Source organism: Carcharodon carcharias, chromosome 19 (assembly GCF_017639515.1).
Source record: "Carcharodon carcharias isolate sCarCar2 chromosome 19, sCarCar2.pri, whole genome shotgun sequence".
Taxonomy (NCBI): domain Eukaryota; kingdom Metazoa; phylum Chordata; class Chondrichthyes; order Lamniformes; family Lamnidae; genus Carcharodon; species Carcharodon carcharias.
The window spans coordinates 306,585-323,880 of NC_054485.1; the positions used below are offsets into that span (position 1 = coordinate 306,585).

At 41.7% G+C, this 17,296-nt stretch overlaps 1 protein-coding gene across 2 annotated transcripts in view; it reads left to right on the forward strand.

The window, feature by feature from the left end:
* LOC121291470 (importin subunit alpha-7) overlaps positions 1-17,296 on the forward strand; it is a 154,844-nt gene that overhangs the window by 84,297 nt on the left and 53,251 nt on the right. For both annotated transcript variants that reach the window (XM_041212696.1, XM_041212697.1), the window contains exon 5: positions 3,540-3,634. In XM_041212696.1, coding sequence (XP_041068630.1) covers positions 3,540-3,634 — 95 coding nt within the window. The remainder of the gene's footprint in view (positions 1-3,539; positions 3,635-17,296) is intronic.

The following is a 17,296-nucleotide window of genomic DNA, read 5'->3' on the forward strand; positions in this document are numbered from 1 at the left end:
CTTGAGAATGTGGTGGTGAGCCGCCTTTTTGAACCACTGCAGTCCATGTGGTGTAGGTACACCCACACTGCTGTTAGGGATGGAGTTCCAGGATTTTGACCCACGACAGTAAAGGAACAGCGAGATATTTCCAAGCCAGGATGGTATGTGGCTTGGAGGGGAACATCCAGGTGGTGATGTTCTCGTGCATCTGCTGCTCTTGTCTTTCTAGATGATAGTGGCTGTAGGTTTGGAATGTGCTAAGGAGCCTTGATGAGTTGCTGCAGTGCATCTTGTAGATAGTACACACTGCTGCCACTGTGGGTTGTTGGTGGAGGGAGTCCATGTTTATGGATGGAGTGGGTTACTTTGTCCTGGATAGTGTCAAGCTTCTTGTGATGTTGGAGCTGCACTTATCCAGACAAGTGGAAAGTATTCTATCACACTCCTGCCTTGTGCCTTGAAGATGGACAGACTTTGGGGAGTCAGGAGGTGAGTTACTCACCACAGGATTCCTGACCTCTGGCCTGTTCTTGTGGTTACAGTATTTATATGGGTAGTCCACTTCAGTTTTTGGTCAATGGTAACCTCCAGGTTGTTGATAAATGGGAGTATTCAATGATGATAATGCCATTGAATGTCAAGAGGTGATGGTTAGATTTTTTCCTGCTGGAGATGGCCAATGCGTGGCACTTCTGTGGTGCCAATGTTACTTGCACTTATCATGAACAAAACCCCCCCTGGGTTACAACCTTATGGGAGAAGAAAATTTGATATTTAACCTTTGACATCTTGCCAGCTGACCTGTTTGCCAGGATTTTGGAACGTTGTGTGACTCAGGGCAGTGTTGGGAACAAGAGAGACTAAGTGACGAGCCCTGAACTATGAACATGCTGATTTTTTTTTTCACCTAAATCATGCTTTTTAAAAATAATTTATAAGATGTAAGTTACACTGCACTTCAGTCTTTGGGCTCCGTAGATGTTTCTTGAATAAAGTACAATTATTTATAAGTTGTCCTGGCACGTGCAAGTGTCTAAGTAGTAATATCAAAGCACACAGCCTTGCACTCAGGGTGGAAGCACGATTTCCACAGGACTATGCCAAATGGCCATGTCCCATGCATATTTTCACCCGTTAATATGTCATGTATATGTGTGGTCCAATCACAGAATCTCACAGTGCAGAAGAGGCCCTTTGGCCCATTGAGTCTGCACCGACATGTGAGAAACACCTAACCTACCAACCAAATCCCATTTACCAGCGCTTGGCAGGTCATAACATTCAAGGCTATGGGCCAAGTACTTATCCAGGTACTTTTTAAAGGATGTGAGGCAACCCGCCTCCACCACCCTCCCGGGCAGTGCATTCCAGACTGTCACCACCCTCTGGGTAAAAAAGTTTTCCCTCACATCGCCCCCCCTCCCCAAACCTCCTGCTGCAGCCTGTCTTTCTGTGGGATGGTCCCAAACAACCACTGCCAAATATTTGCACTCTCTCTGCTCAAGGATACTTTGTTTACATGACTGAACCTATGGAGACCTATTTAACCCAATCGTTACCTCATTATTATTTCAACAACCCAAGTACGCATCTGCCCATCCAAGGCAAGTTAGACTTCTCTCACTTCAACTCTTATCAGCTTTTAAACATTCCAGTGCCAAGTTTGACTAAAGCAAGAACATCATGCTGGCTTTGGTACTCCGTTATTTTGTCTCAGCTCCACCCACAACAGGAACTGGGATTCTGCTACAGCATTTATCTTTATAAGTTCCAATGATGCAGGTGGCCTGTTTTTGCACTCTGCTAGACTTCTGCCATTTTTAGCCATTTACAAAATCTTTTGGTAAAATATTTGGTCTATGAAGGCCGACATTAAGGTTTCTCATCAAGTCACCTCTCAATTGTTTTTACCCAGGGCATATGACAAGCAAGAATGAAAAAAAGTTGTGTACATATTATCATACCACTGCTAGTGCAGGCATTAATTTACAATATACTTAGTAATTTCTCAACACTTGAGGAGTGCAAAGTCACATACAATGAAATTAGTGTACAGTCAGCCAAAGTGTTTAAGTTTGTTTTCATTAATTAGCAGGAAAACCCAGTATAGGGATTTTCCAAGATTCTTTCACAGGTGAGCAAATGGTTGTGCCCTTTGCATTCATAGTTACTCATTGGGACTTCTGTACCTCCAGCTTGCCTCCCAAGACTTTATCATTATTACACCTGTCTCACTCTTCTTTGACAGTTCTAATGAGCCATCTACCATTATCTCCAGAACCCTTTTCAGAGAATGAAAAATTGCATAGTGTTATGGCCTCAGGAGAGACCAGTAAAAGTTTGACTGAGTGATTTATTTTTAAGTCCGAAATCCAGGAATTTACAAAAAGAATGAAGCCACAAGGTTCACAGTTTTACCACACACAAATCGAAGAATTTATTGGCATTTGTCTCTTAGATAGCCAGTTGTATTAGAGAAAATAGAAGTAGAATGATCCCAGTTACCTGTAAACTGAATTCTCTAAATCCTATTTCTTCTACACCCATTAGACTTACACACTCAATAAGTTCAATTCAGATACTTATCAAAAATTGGAAGATTAATCTTTTGGTCTGAGTAATGCTTTGAAGATTCTTATAAGGACTGAGATTTCTTGGGCATTCTGCTTACTTCTAACAAAGTTTTCCCTAAAAATCTCTTCCACTTATTTACGGTTGTAAATTCTTGCTCAACACAGGCGTCACAAGTGTCTTAAATATAGCCACCTTGGGTCAGAGCTCTCCTGGTTCTAATATTTTAAACTCTGGAGTTTTGCATCTAAAATTTTCTCCTGTGCACCCTCGCACTCTCTCACTCTTTCTTGCTTATTCCCACTCTCATTCTCCCTCATGCGCGTGCCCTCGCCCATTCGCGCCCCCTCCAGGCCCACACACAGCCTGGCTAGACCAGAAGTTTCATTCAGAAGAGGTTTAAACTTTTTTAGCCATCACAATTTCAACTGAACACTCTTTTGAGGGAGATGATTTCTCTTCTGCAGCCAACTTTTATCAAATATAAAACGTAAACTGTTTGAACACTGACCTCTGTAATTAACTTAAATTGACCTTTTTTTTCCTCCATTGTTTTATGTCCTGGGCAATCTGGTCACATGATCATTTACTGGCAGCCAGGTGCTTTACCAGAAATCAAATCCTGGGGAAACCTAGTTCTTAAAGGGACCATTATCCCAAAAGGACATGGGTCATCACAATAAAATTACATGTTGAAAAGGGTGTATATTGAAAAGGTCAACCTAAGTTCAATTAAAAGATTTTTGATTATTCAAATGATATACCTAGTGTATGCTGAATTTGGAGACCTAGCATTCAACGAAAACACTGTTGATATGTTTTAAATATATATGCATGAATATTTTTTCCCTTTTCTTGTAAATGGACTACAAGTCCAATATACAAAGGCTGCTTGAAAAGTTTAAATTGCATGTGTTTTATTTTTTTAAAATACACCTGCTTAATCCCTACAGCTTGTTGTTATGTAATCTTGTGTTTCTTTGTAGAGCCAAATCCTCCTATTGATGAAGTAATCAACACATCTGGTGTTGTAGAAAGATTTGTGGAATTCTTGAAAAGTAATGAAAATTGCACACTGCAGGTAAATCTTTTAATGCCATTTTATGTCAACTGGTGTGTTTGTTGGTAAGAAATGCCAAAGTGATAGAATCTTTTATTGCGTGGCGAGCAGTCTTTGTTCTAAAAGAGTAGGTGAGTAGGGAGAGCTGAGATACAGATCAGTCATGATCTAATTTGGTGGAGGAACAGGCTGAATGGCCTTGTCATTGTTCAAATGTAACAGCAAAGAAGTGAGAAACGTGCAGTAAGAAGATGTAGCCTTTACGTTAACTTCGCATTTTCGTACAAAATGCTATGATTTGTACAATGTGTTCCGTAGTAAGTAATCCAAGCTTCTTGTATATTAGCAAATACATTCACGTATTTCTACAAACCAAGAATTTTGTTGTGGGATAGAGGATCCCCAAATAAATTTATGGGATAAATTGCTAAACATGTTGTCACGAAACTACCATATTTTCATAATATTATTGTGGGGTATTGTAAAGTGTGCAAGTGTGTGGATCTGTCTGTGTGGCTGATTTAATTAAATTAGAGTCGGCTAGACTGCAAGGTTGAAATTATCATAAGTGTTAGGTGTAAAAAGGATATTTGAAATGCTGAGTGAGCGAGCTAGGGTAAAAGTAAGACAAGTGGAGAGGTGTTTGTTTTTCAAAGAAACATGATAAAGTTTTAAAACTGACAAGATAAATAGGGCAAGGTTGTTACATTTATCTTTCCCAAAAGGAAAAGGCCACATTGACAGCATGAAAGATTTTTATATTATGGGAAAAGTAAATTCCAAAGACATGTGGGAACAGTGGGATTTATAGATTAAGGAGAGAGAAATATATCTAAAGAAGGATAGAAGGTTGTATCAGGCGGTGGTTGTGTAAGATCTATAAGATGCATATTGTGAAACAGACTTGGGGAAACAACCTAAAGCCACTTTGCAGAAGTTCTAGTAACCAAAGCCACTTTGCAGAAGTTCTGCTGTTCTAGTAACCAAAGTTGCGATAAAAGCCTTTGGATTCCGCTGTTGAGTAAGCACTGTGGTAACCATGGTGTATTGTCTATTTAAATTTAAAATTATTTTAGACTGTTGCCTTAAAGGGAGTGTCCAGTTGGGAGTCAGGTTAATTAGGAATTTTGGAATTTGTTATAATAATAAGTAACGGTGTAGCTAATCTTGTTTGTCCTGCTTTCTACCCTTAATGTCATCATTAGCACATTCCTTAGTTAATATCACCACCTTCAACACCTCTTTGTCCTTTTGTCTATGACATCTTTCGCAATCTCTTCTTTGCCTCCACCTATCACTGGCCCCCTATCTAGCTCTACCGGTCCCACCCCCCCTCTACCAGCTTATACTTCACCTCATTTCTATATTTCTTAGTTCTGAAAAAAAAGGAAAAAAAACCTGATGAGTCATACGGACTCGAAACGTTAGCTGTATTCCTCTCCGCAGATGCTGTTAGACCTGCTGAGTTTTTCCAGCTATTTTTGTTTTTGTAACTAATCTTGTGTATGTGTTTTAATTCATTTTTTTTGTTGATGTTTTAATTTAATTTGTAAAATCTAACGGTGTTGGTGGACCCATTACTTATGAATTCAGTGCACAAGCCTTCTCGTTATAAATATAAATTGCAAAACCGCTGTGATAGCGTGGCCAAGTTTCCCTTGTGGATTTAGTCAGCTTGGCAAACACCGCCTGCCATATCGTAATAATGCAGAATATTTGCTTTTTGTTGGTCACATTTAGAAATAGCATATGTTGTAAAAGTCCATGATTTTATTTGAGTTATATTGGGCTAAATGCATCTTGACTAAATTAACTTCTTGTTTTAAGAAGCTTAATTGCTGTATAGCATGTGTGTGTCTGAGTGTGTATGTATATTTATGTTATATGTATTATATTAAAAATAAAATCTATTGAAATAGGTGATTGAATATATAAGATGTTTGTATATTTAATATATTAAAAAAATGACTATCTATTGGAGGTTAGTTGGGGCTGGGGTAGGGGGGGAAGGTTACCTTGGGAGATTCAATTCTGATAATACACAAGCTTATTCAGAGAGCTGGTGCAGACACGATGGGCCAAATGGCTGCCTCCTGTGCTGTGACGATTCATGAGCAAAGCTTTGGGATCTTAATATCTTGAGCATTGGCTTGCAAAGAAAAGTTGGGAAGCCATAGCTGCTGGCTGTGCTACATCAAATATCTGCAGGAGCATCTATTTGGGAAATAAGTCACACGTCTTCCAATCCTACTGCTTAGACAGTTAAAGAGCCAACTATCATAGATTCTTCTAATTTTGTGAAAATTACTTTAGATGAATTGTCTAGAGATGTTCAGAATATGATGAAGGGTAGTTTACTTGACATTAGATATTGTCCTGCCAAAGATACAGTATAGTATCCAGTAATTCAGAGGCCCAGGGTAATGTTCTGGGGACCCAGGTTCGAATCCTGCCATGGCAGATGGTGGAATTTCAATTGAATAAAAATCTGAAATTAGAGTCTAATGATGAATATGAAACCATTGTCAATTATTGTAAAAACGCATCTGGTTCACTAATGTCCTTTTAGGGAAGGAAATCTGCTGTCCTTACCTGGTCATGCCTACATGTGACTCCAGACCCACGGCAATGTGGTTGACTCTTAAGTGCCCTCTGAAATGGCCTAGCAAGCCACTCAGTTTATCAAACTGCTACAAAGTCTCAAAAAAGGAAAGAAACCGGATGGACCACCCAGCATTGGCCTAGGCACTGGAAATGACAATGGCAAACTCAGCCCTGTTGACCCTGCAAAGTCCTCCTTAAGAACATCTAGGGACTAGTGCCAAAATTGGGTGAGCTGTCTCAGACTAGTCAAGCCCCACCGGCAGGACACACCCAGCAGAGGTGAGGGCAGAGTTGTATATGGTCGGGAGGGAGATGTCCTGGGAGTCCTCAACATCAACTCCGGACCCCATGAAGTCTCATGGCACCAGGTCAAACATGGGCAAGCCACCTACCCTCCCTCAGCTGATGATTCAGTGTTCCTCCATGTTGAACATCACTTGGAGGAAACTCAGGGTTGCAAGGGCACAGTATGTACTCTGGGTGGGCGCTTCAATGTTCAACACCAAGAAAGGCTTGGTGGCTCCACTGCTGACCGAGGTGGCCGAGTCCTAAAGGACATTGCCGCAGACACAGTCCAGCAGCTGGTGGTGAGGGAACCAACAAGAGGAAAAAACATACTTGACCTTATCTCCACCAACCTGCCTGCCAAAGATGCATCTGTTCATGACAGAATCGGTAGGAGTGACTACTGCACAGTTGTTGTGGAGGCGAAGTCCCGCCTTCACATTGAGGATACCCTCCATCGGGTTGTGTGGTACTACCACCGTGCTAAATGAAATAGATTTCGAACGGATCTAGCAACTCAAGACTGGGCATCCATGAGGCGCTGTGGACCATTAGCAGCAGCAGAATTGTACTCAAACGCAATCTGTAACCTCATGGCCCGGCATATCCCCCACTACCATTACCATCAAGCCAGGGGATCAACCTTGGTTCAATGAAGAGTGCAGGAGGGCATGCCAGGAGCAGCACCAGGCATATCTAAAAAAATGAGGTGTCAACGTGGTGAAGCTATAACACTGGACTACTTGCATACCAAACAGCATAAGCAGCAAGTGATAGACAGAGCTAAGCGATCCCACAACCAAAGGATCAGATCTAAGCTCTGCAGCCCTGCCACATCCAGTTGTGAATGGTGATAGATAATTAAACAACTCACTGGAGGAGTAGGCTCCACAAATACCTCCATCCTCAATGACGGAGGAGCCCAGCACATCACTGCAAAAGATAAGGCTGAAGCATTTGCTACAATCTTCAACCAGAATTGCTGCGTGGATGATCCATCTCGTCTTCCTGAGGTCTGCAGCATCACAAATGCCAGTCTTCAGCCAATTCAATTCACTCCACGTGATATCAAGAAATGGCTGAAGGCACTGGATACTGCAAAGGCTATGGGCCCTGCCAATATTCTGACAACAGTCCTGATGACTTGTGCTCCAGAACTTACTGTGCCCTAGCCAAGCTGTCCCAGTACAGCTACAACACTGGCATCTACCCGGCTATGCGGAAAATTGCCCAGGTATGTCCTGTACACAAAAAGCAGGACAAATCCAAACCGGCCAATTACCGCCCCATCAGTCTACGCTCGATAATCAGTAAAGAATGGAATGGGTCATCAACAGTGCTATCAAGTGGCATTTGCTTAGTAATAACTTGCTCACTGACGCCCAATTTGGGTTCTGCTGGGGCCACTCAGCTCCTGACCTCATTACAGTCTCGGTTCAAACATGGACAAAAGAGCTGAACTCCCGAGGTGAAAGTGACTGCCCTTCAAGGTCGCATTTGACTGAGTGTGGCATCAAGGAGCCCTAGCAAAATTGGAGCCAATGGGAATTAGGGGGAGAATTCTCCACTGGTTGGACTCATACCCAGCACAAAAGAAGATGGTTGTGGTTGTTGGAGGTCAGTCATCTCAGTTCTAGGACATCACTGCGGGAGTTCCTCAGGAGTTGATCACCTCGGTCAGTAGTGGCGTCACCAAGCCACTCTTGGTGTTGAACATTGAAGCCCCCACCCAGAGTACATATTGCGCCCTTGCAGCCCTCAGAGTTTCCTCCAAATGTTGTTCAACATGGAGGAACACTGAATCATCAGCTGAGGGAGGGTAGGTGGCTTGCCCATGTTTGACCTGGTTCCATGAGACTTCATGGGGTCCAGAGTTGATGTTGAAGACTCCCAGGACATCTCCGTCCCGACCATAAACAACTGTGCCACGACCCCTGCTGGGTCTGTTCTGCCGGTGGGGCAGGACAAACCCAGGGATGGTTGTGTCTTGGGACATTATCTGTAAGATGTGATTCCGTGAGGATGACTTTGTCAGGCTATTGCATCCTCATCTTCCCCAACCACCTTCAGCTGCTTCACCAATGTCCTTTCATCATAAGGTCAGAAGTGAGGATGTTCGCTGATGATTGCACAATGTTCAGTGCCATTCGCGACTCCTCAGATACTGAGGTAATCCATGTCCAAATGCAGTAAGACCTGGACAATATCCAGACTTAGGCTGACAAGTGGCAAGTAACATTGCCTGGCACTTGTTTGGCACCAATGACCATTTCCAACAGGAGAGAATTTAACCATCACCCCTTGAAGTTCAATGGCATTGCCATCACTGAATCCCCCACTATCAACATCTTGGAGGTTATCATTGACCAGGACCTGAACTGGACTAGCCATATAAATACTGTGGACACTGGAGCAGGTCAGAGGCTAGGAATCCTGCAGCAAGTAACTCATTTCCTGACTCCCCAAAGCCTGTCCACCATCTACGAGGCGCAAGTCAGGAGTGTGATGGAATACTCCCCACTTGCCTGGATGAGTGCAGTTCCCACAACACTCAAGAAGCTTGACACTGTCCAGGACAAAGCAGCCCACTTGATTGGCACCACATAGAAACACAGAAAATAGGAGCAGGAGTAGGCCATTTGGCCCTTCGAGCCTGCTCCACCATTCATTATGATCATGGCTGATCATCGAACTCAATAGCCTGCTCCCACTTTCTCCCCATATCCTTTGATCCCTTTAACCCCAAGAGCTATATCTAACTCCTTCTTGAAAACATACAATGTTTTGGCCTCAACTACTTTCTGTGGTAGCGAATTCCACAGGCTCACCACTCTCTGGGTGAAGAAATTTCTCCTCATCTCAGTCCTAAATGGCCTCCCATGTATCCTCAGACTGTGACGCCTGGTTCTGGACCCCCCCAGCCATCGGGAACATTGTTCCTGTATCTACCCTGACTAGTCCTGTTAGAATTTTATAGGTTTTTATGAGATCCCCCCCATATTCTTCTGAACTCCAGCGAATATAACCATAACCAACTCAATATCTCCTCATATGTCGGTCCCACCATCCCAGGAATCAGTCTGGTAAACCTTCGCTGCACTGCTTCTATAGCAAGAACATCCTTCCTCAGATAAAGAGATCAAAACTGCACACAATATTCGAAGTGTGATCTCACCACAGCCCTGTATAATTGCAGCAAGACATCCCTGCTCCTGTACTCGAATCCTGTTGCTGTGAAGGCCAACATACCATTTGCATTCTTTACCACCTGCTCCACCTGCATGCTTATCTTCAGCAACTGGTGTACGAGGACACCCAGGTCTCATTGCACATTCCCCTCTCTCAATTTATAGCCATTCAAATAATCTGCCTTCCTGTTTTTGCTACCAAAGTGGATAACCCCACATTTATCCACATTATACTGCATCTGCCATGCATTTGCCCGCTTACTCACCTTGTCCAAATCACACTGAAGCATCACTGCATCCTCTTCACAGCTCAACTTCCCACATAGCTTTGTGTCACATCCACAAACATTCACTCCCTCCACCACTGATGCACAGTAGCAGCAGTGTGTACCATCTACAAGATGTACTGCAGGAATTCACCAAGGCTCCTTCGACAGCACGTTCCAAACCCACGACTGCCATCCAGAAAGACAAGGACAGCAGATAGATGGCAACACCACCACCTGAAAGTTCCCCTCCAAGTCACTCACCATCCTCGCTTGGAAATATATCACCATTCCTTCACTGTTGCTGAGTCAAAATCCTGGAACTCCCTTCCTAACAGCACTGTGGGTGTACCTATACCATGTACTGCAGCGGTTCAAGAAGGCAGCTCACCACCACCTTACGGATAACTAGGGTTGGGCAATAAATGCTGGCCCAGCCAGTGAAGCCCACATCCCGTGAATGAATTTAAAAAAACAAAGAAATATATGAAAAATATACTAAGTATGTAGAGTGGCTGAAACAACTAGAGCAGAGTGGGGTTTAAAACAGCTAGCTGTAGCCAGTCTGTAGATTCAGAGTCACATTCGGAAAGAAAAATCAATCATGGAAGCAGCTAGGTGATTGGCTGGTGAGTATTTCTTATTTATATCTTATCTAAATTAGGGAATAAACTGTTGAATCTTATCTTTTTTTAAAGTAAGGTTTATTACTGGTAGTGTATTAGTAGGGTTCATCAGTATTAGTAAGGTTTATTAGTATTGATAAACCTTATTAATAGTAGTAAGGTTTATTAATATTGGTAAAGGTTTGTTAGCAGTAGTTTGTTAGCAGTGTGCACCCATGAGGTTGAGAACTTCGTAGATAGCACCTTTATTGATGTGACCGCTCTGCAGCTTAAGAGTATCCAAGGAGAGAGGGAACGGGTGACCACCAGGCAATCAAGTAGAAACAGGCAGGTAGTGCAGGAGTCCTGTCAGTACATCCCATTCTCCAACCAGTATTCAGCTCTGAATACTGATGAGAGTGAGAGCCAAGCCCTTGGCAATATGGGTGTCTCAGCTGTATAGAGGTGTTTAAGGAAGACTGGAAGAGTAAAAGGTGATTCAATAGATAGGGTAATAGACAGATATTTTGTGGCCGAAGACGTGAATCCAGGATGGTCTGTTGCATTCCTGGTGCCAGGGTCAAGAATGTCACTGTACGGCTGCAGAGTATCCTGAGGGGAGAGGGTGAGCAGCCAGCAGTCATGGTACACATTGGTATGAACAGCATTGGCAGAAAGAGGGATATGGTCCTGCAGTCCGAATTCAGGTAGATAATTAACAAGCAGAACCTCAAAAGTCGTAATTTCCGGATTGGTCCCAGTACCACATGCAAGTGAGGATAGAAATAGAAGGATAAAGAAGATGAATGCTTGGCTGGAAAGATGGTTCTGGAGCGGGGCTTTAGATTCTAGGGACAGTGGGACCAGCACTGGGGAAGGTGAGATCTGTAGATGCAGGACAGGTTGCACCTTAAAAGAACCGGGACTGAGTTTCCCGTGGTGTGATTTGTTAGTGCTATTGGGGAGGGCTTAAACTGACTTAGGGGTGTGGGATCCAGAAGGAAGTATCGGAAAGGAATACCAAGGTGCACAGAATACTGAGAGAGAGAGCACTAGAATAGGGAATAGTAAGTTATTAGATGAGGTCACAGTAGGGGAGAATGTAATAATGTGCATGTATGTGAATGCAAGGTGTGTGGTTAATAAGATTGAGTTGCAGGTGCAGATTGGCATGTGGAAATATGATGTTATGGCTATGACAGAGACCTGTCTCTGGATAGGCAGAACTGAGCATTACTTTTTCCTGGATACAAGGTATTCGGGAAAGAAAGGAAACGTAAAAAAAAGGGAGGAGTGGCGGCATTGATAAAGAAGAGCATTGTAGTGCCAGAGAGAGAGCATATCCCAGAGGGGTCAAGGGCAGAATCTGTTTGTCTAGAGCTAAGAACCAAACAGCTTAAAATTGCATTTCTCGGTGTAGCCTATAGATCACCAAGTGGAAAGGATATAGAGGAACAAATTTCAAGAAAGTTAGAAAGTAGCAACAATAAAAAGAATAGTTATAAAGGGGGACTTTAATTATACGGATATAGACTGGGATAGTAGTAGTGTAAAGGACAGAGCAAGTTCAGGAAAATCTTCTACAGCATTATGTTTCCAGTCCAACAAGAGGGAAAGCACTGCTGGACCTGGCTCTTGGAATGAGTTAGGCCAAGTGGATCAAATATCATCAGGAGAATATTTAGGGGACAGTGATCATTGTATCATAAGGTTAAAGTTGGCTATGGAAAAGGACAAATAACAATCAGTAAAAATAATTAGCTGGGGGAAAGCCAACTTTGGGGTAAGAATGGATCTGGGCTGAATAAATTGGAATCAAAGGTTGGCAGGAAAAATGGTAGCTGAACAATGGGCTACTTTCAAAGTACAGTATTAGTAAGGAACAGTCAAGGTTGTTTCCTTGAAGAAGAAAGGTAAGACAACAAGTCCAGAGCTTCCTGGATGACAAAAATAGAAATTAAGATGAAGAACAAAAGTGTGCTTATGGTACATGCCAGGTAGAAAATACAGTTGAGAACCCAATTGAATGTAGGAGTTCAGAGGGGAAGTGAAAAACCAAATAAGAGAAGCAAGGAGGGAGTACGAAAAGAAACTGGCAGCTAATATAAAAAGGAACCCCAAAGTTTTGCATGGGTATATAAATAGTAAAAGGGCAGTAATAGGAGGATTAGGGCTGATTAAGGACCAAAAATGAGATTTACACATGGAGTCAAGGGGTATAGTTGAGGTATTAAGTGAATACTTTGCATCTGTGTTTACCAACGAAGATGATGCTACCCAGGCCACGGTGAAAGAGGAAGTAATTAATACACTGGAGGGATTTTAAAGTGATATGGAGGGGGTATTCGATAGGCTGTCTATATCTAAATTTGATACACCAGGACTGGATGAAATGCATCCAAGGATACTGAGGTGTGTGGATATTGCAGAGGCACTGGCCATAATTTTCCATTCTTCCTTAGACTCAGGGATGGTGCCAGAGGACAGGGGAATTGCAAGTGTTCCATTCTTGCTCAAAAGAGGATATGAAGATGATCCCAGCAACTACAGATCAGTCAGATTAACTTTGGTGTTGGGAAACTTCCAGAAATAGTAATTTGGGACAAAACTAATAGTCACATAGACAAATGCAGGTTAATTAAGGAAAGCCAGCATGGATTTCTTGAGGGAAAATCATTTTTAACTAACTTACTAGAGTTTTTTGAAGAGGTAACAGAGATAGTTGATGAGGGAAAGGCCATTGATGTGGTATACATGGACTTCCAAAAGGCATTTGATGAAGTGCTGCACGACAGACTTGTGAGCAAAATTATAGATCATGGAATAAAAGGGGCAGTAGCAACATGGAAGTAAAATTAACTGAGTGACAGGAAACAGTGTCATGGTTAATGGATTTTTTTTGGGCTGGAAGAACATCTGTCGTGGAGTTCCCAGGGGTCGTTGTTGGGACCCTTGCTCTTCCTGATTGACATTAATAACCTAGACCTTGGTGTACAAGGCACAATTTCAAAATTTGTATATGATACATAACATGGAAGCATTTTGAACTGTGAGGAGGATAGTGTAGAACTTCAAAAGGACTTAGACTTTTTGGTGGAATGGGTGGACAGGTGGCAGATGAAGTTCAATGTGGAGAAATGTGAACTGATTCATTTTGGTAGGGAGAACATGGAGAGACAATACAAAATAAAGAGCAAAACTCTAAAGGGGGTGCAGGAGCAGAGGGGCCTGGGTGTATATATGCTTAAGTCATTGAAGGTGGCAGGACAGGTTGAGACAGCAGTTAATAAAGCATACAATATCCTAGCCTTTATTAATAGGAGCATAGAGTATAAGAGCAAGGAGGTTATGTTGAACTTATATAAGAGACTAATTTTGCTTCAACTGAAGTCCTGGGTGCCACACTTTAACAAAGAAGTGAAGACGTTGGAGAGAGTGCAAAAAAGATTCATATGAATAGTTTCGGGGATAAGGAACTTCAGTTTTGAATTTGGTGTGGTTTCATGCAGTATTGTATTAAATTTACACAAGTTATAGATTTCATTTCAGACGGGGCTATTTTCTTCCCTTTCTTACATTCATTATAAGGGAAAGGGCATTGTGTCACTTCAATTTTTTAAAATTGAGTTCTCAAAAATGTTATGACGACAGCAGATGTTAATTGCTAAGCAAATCAAATCCCAGAAGGAAACTTGGCTTTTGGGCCCTACTCCTTTTTTATATTTGGAAAACGAGAAGAAAATGGACTGACCCCAGCAGCAAGAAACCCAGTAACGCTTTGGGATTTTAATAATTAAAAATAAATTTTTACTAATAAGAATAAAAAAAAACTTAAGCACATAAGATTACAGTTACAGTTAAAATTAGTCTACAAAACATTCTCCCAAAGACTCCCTACTCTGTCAGACCCACAAGTAAACAACTTCCAGGCAATACTCCTTTATATCTGTTTAACTATAAAAATCCAGTAATATTACCCAAGGCAAACTGCTGTAGCCTTTTAATAAACACATACCACACGACCTCTTGAACTCTCTTCCACTCTGCTGTGAAAATCAAGATTGCTTTTTGCAGCCCAAGACTTTTCTGGCTTGACTGGTTGGCTGATTCAAACTGCATCTTCTCCCAGCCTAAAGCTGTTTCTGGGAGATCTTCCTCACATAGCTAACAGCTAACACTAAGCTCCCCACAGTAACTCTAAAATACCGCCGCCACCACCACCACCCCACCGCCCCCCCCCCCCCCCCCCCCCCCACCACCCCCACCCCCCCCACCACCAACTTTCATCTCAGATTCCATTGTTCTCTCACCTCTTTGACTCAAATCCTTCCAGATACAAAATCTTTCATGTTTCTATTTTGTCTCTGCTTTCTCCTGTTTACCCATGGAACTCCTGTAAGTTGCAAAAATGTTTCTCGTTACCTCTGACTTCTCCTTTCGTATTCAGACAAACGTTCAACTGATCTAAAAATGCAAATGTTAGATCCAACCTATTTATCTGTACCTCAAACCCACCATAATATCTTATTACAAATGCACACCTAATGCCTCTATACTTTGCTGTCTTACCTCCCAGACAATCTGTCTCTAGTAACTTTTCCCTAGTTTAATTAAATCATTTACACATAGAGCCTTCTTCACAGAATAACACAATATTCCCCAAAAATATTTTTAAAAAACATCCATTCTCTCACCTCCCTCCTTCCAAAAAAATGAACCATCATAATCTCAAAAAGAATGGTTTCATTTTCTCAGTGGAGCAACTACGTTGCTGAAATTTGGCACGAATTTCCAATAAGACACACTCATACCTAGAAATCTCAAAACTTCACGTTTTGTTGTAGGGAATTCTACAATAACTTTTACTTTTGCATCTTGTGGGACCACTTGACCATGTTTAACAGTGTGACCTAAATATGTAACTTGCGCTTTTGCAAATCTACTTTTAGCCAAATTTATAGCCAAATGGGCTTCCTGTAGTTGATCAAACAGTTTGTGTTGTAGATGCCCCTCCCATGTTTGACTTAATACTATTGTCATCAATAAAACCAGCACAATTGCTCAGCCCTTCAGTCACTTTGTTAGTCTCTGAAATGTTGCTAGTGCATTTTTCATACCAAAGGGCATTACTTTGCATTGATATAGACCATCTGGTGTCACAAAAGTTTATATCTCTTTCGCCCTTTCCGACAAAAGCACATGCCAATATCCTCACAGCAAGTCAAGTTTTGTGATAAACGTTGACTGTCCCACTTGGTCGATACCATCCTCCAGTCGTGGAATAGGATATGAATCTGCCTTTGTTACTGCGTTCACTTTTCGGTAATCAGTACATAGTCTTTGCGATCCATCCGGTTTCGGCACCATTACAGTTAGTGAACTCCAATTACTGTGACTGGGCTCAATGATGTCATTTTGAAGCATAAATTCTATTTCTTTCTGCATTTGAGCTCATTTTACTCGATTAAATCTGTATGGGTGTTGCCTTATTGAATCTGAATTCTCCCACATCATCATGCACAGCTAAATCTGTTTTTCCTGGTTTATTTCCACAGATTGCTTTGTGTGACTGCAATAGCTCTTTTAAATCACTCCAACACTTTTTTGGAAGATAACCTAATGTCACATTTAGATTCTTAAGTCCTTCCTCATTGTCCAGTTTAATCAGAGGAAGGTCAATTTCAGAATCCTTAATATCTAACCCCTTTTCTTTACTTAAAACTACCAGTACCACCATCTGTTTATCCTCTCTGTCAAAGTATTTTTTGAGCATATTTACATGGTACACTCACTGACTCTTCTATCAGGGGTATGGACTACACAGTTTACTTCAGTTTCTTTTCAATCTGGTAAGGTCTGCTAAACCTGACACTGGCAACAATACTAACACTTATGCCCAGCCACAAAATGATAAGTCTTTGTCCTTTTATCAGCATTTTCCTTCATCATTTGTTGAGATATCTTTAACTGATTGCACATGCCTTACTTAATCTTTCTCTGAATTTCATCACATAATCCAGGAGAGTTGTTTCAGAACTTTACCTCATTAATTTCTCTGGAATCAATGTGAGTGCCCCCGCCCCCGTTACCTCATGACCAAAAAATTAACTTGAAAGGACTCGTTAGGGGCGCCCCTAATAGCAAACAGCAAGAATGGAATCCCTCGATCCCAGTCATGTGGATAGTCTTGATTATATGCTCTAATCATAGTCTTTGAGGTCTTATGCCACCTTTCTAACTCATCTTGCGATTCAGGGTAATAGAATAATGACCTAAATTGCTTTATTCCCCGTCTGTCCATTTCTTCTTCAAACAGTTGTGACATGAAATTCGAACCCTGATCTGACTGTATTTCTTCTGGTCATCCATATCTTGTAAAGAACTTAGTTAACTCTTCTACAATCACCTTTGCTGTGATTCTCCTTAAAAGTATTGTTTCTGGAAATCTCGTGGACACGTCCATGATTGTAAGTGAGCACTGATTTCCACTATTAATCATAGGGAAGGATCCTACACAATCAATCAGGACCCTATTAGAAGGTTCCTCAAACACTGGATTTGGATTAAAAATGCAGGTTTAATTACTACTTGAGGTTATCCTATCACCTGATCAGGTGTGACATGTTTGACAGAATTTGACTACATCTTTATGTAGTCCAAGCCAATAGAAATGTTTTTGTACCTTAGCTCGAGTTTTCCAGCCGTTGGAATTTCATGAGCCACTCTTAAAATTTC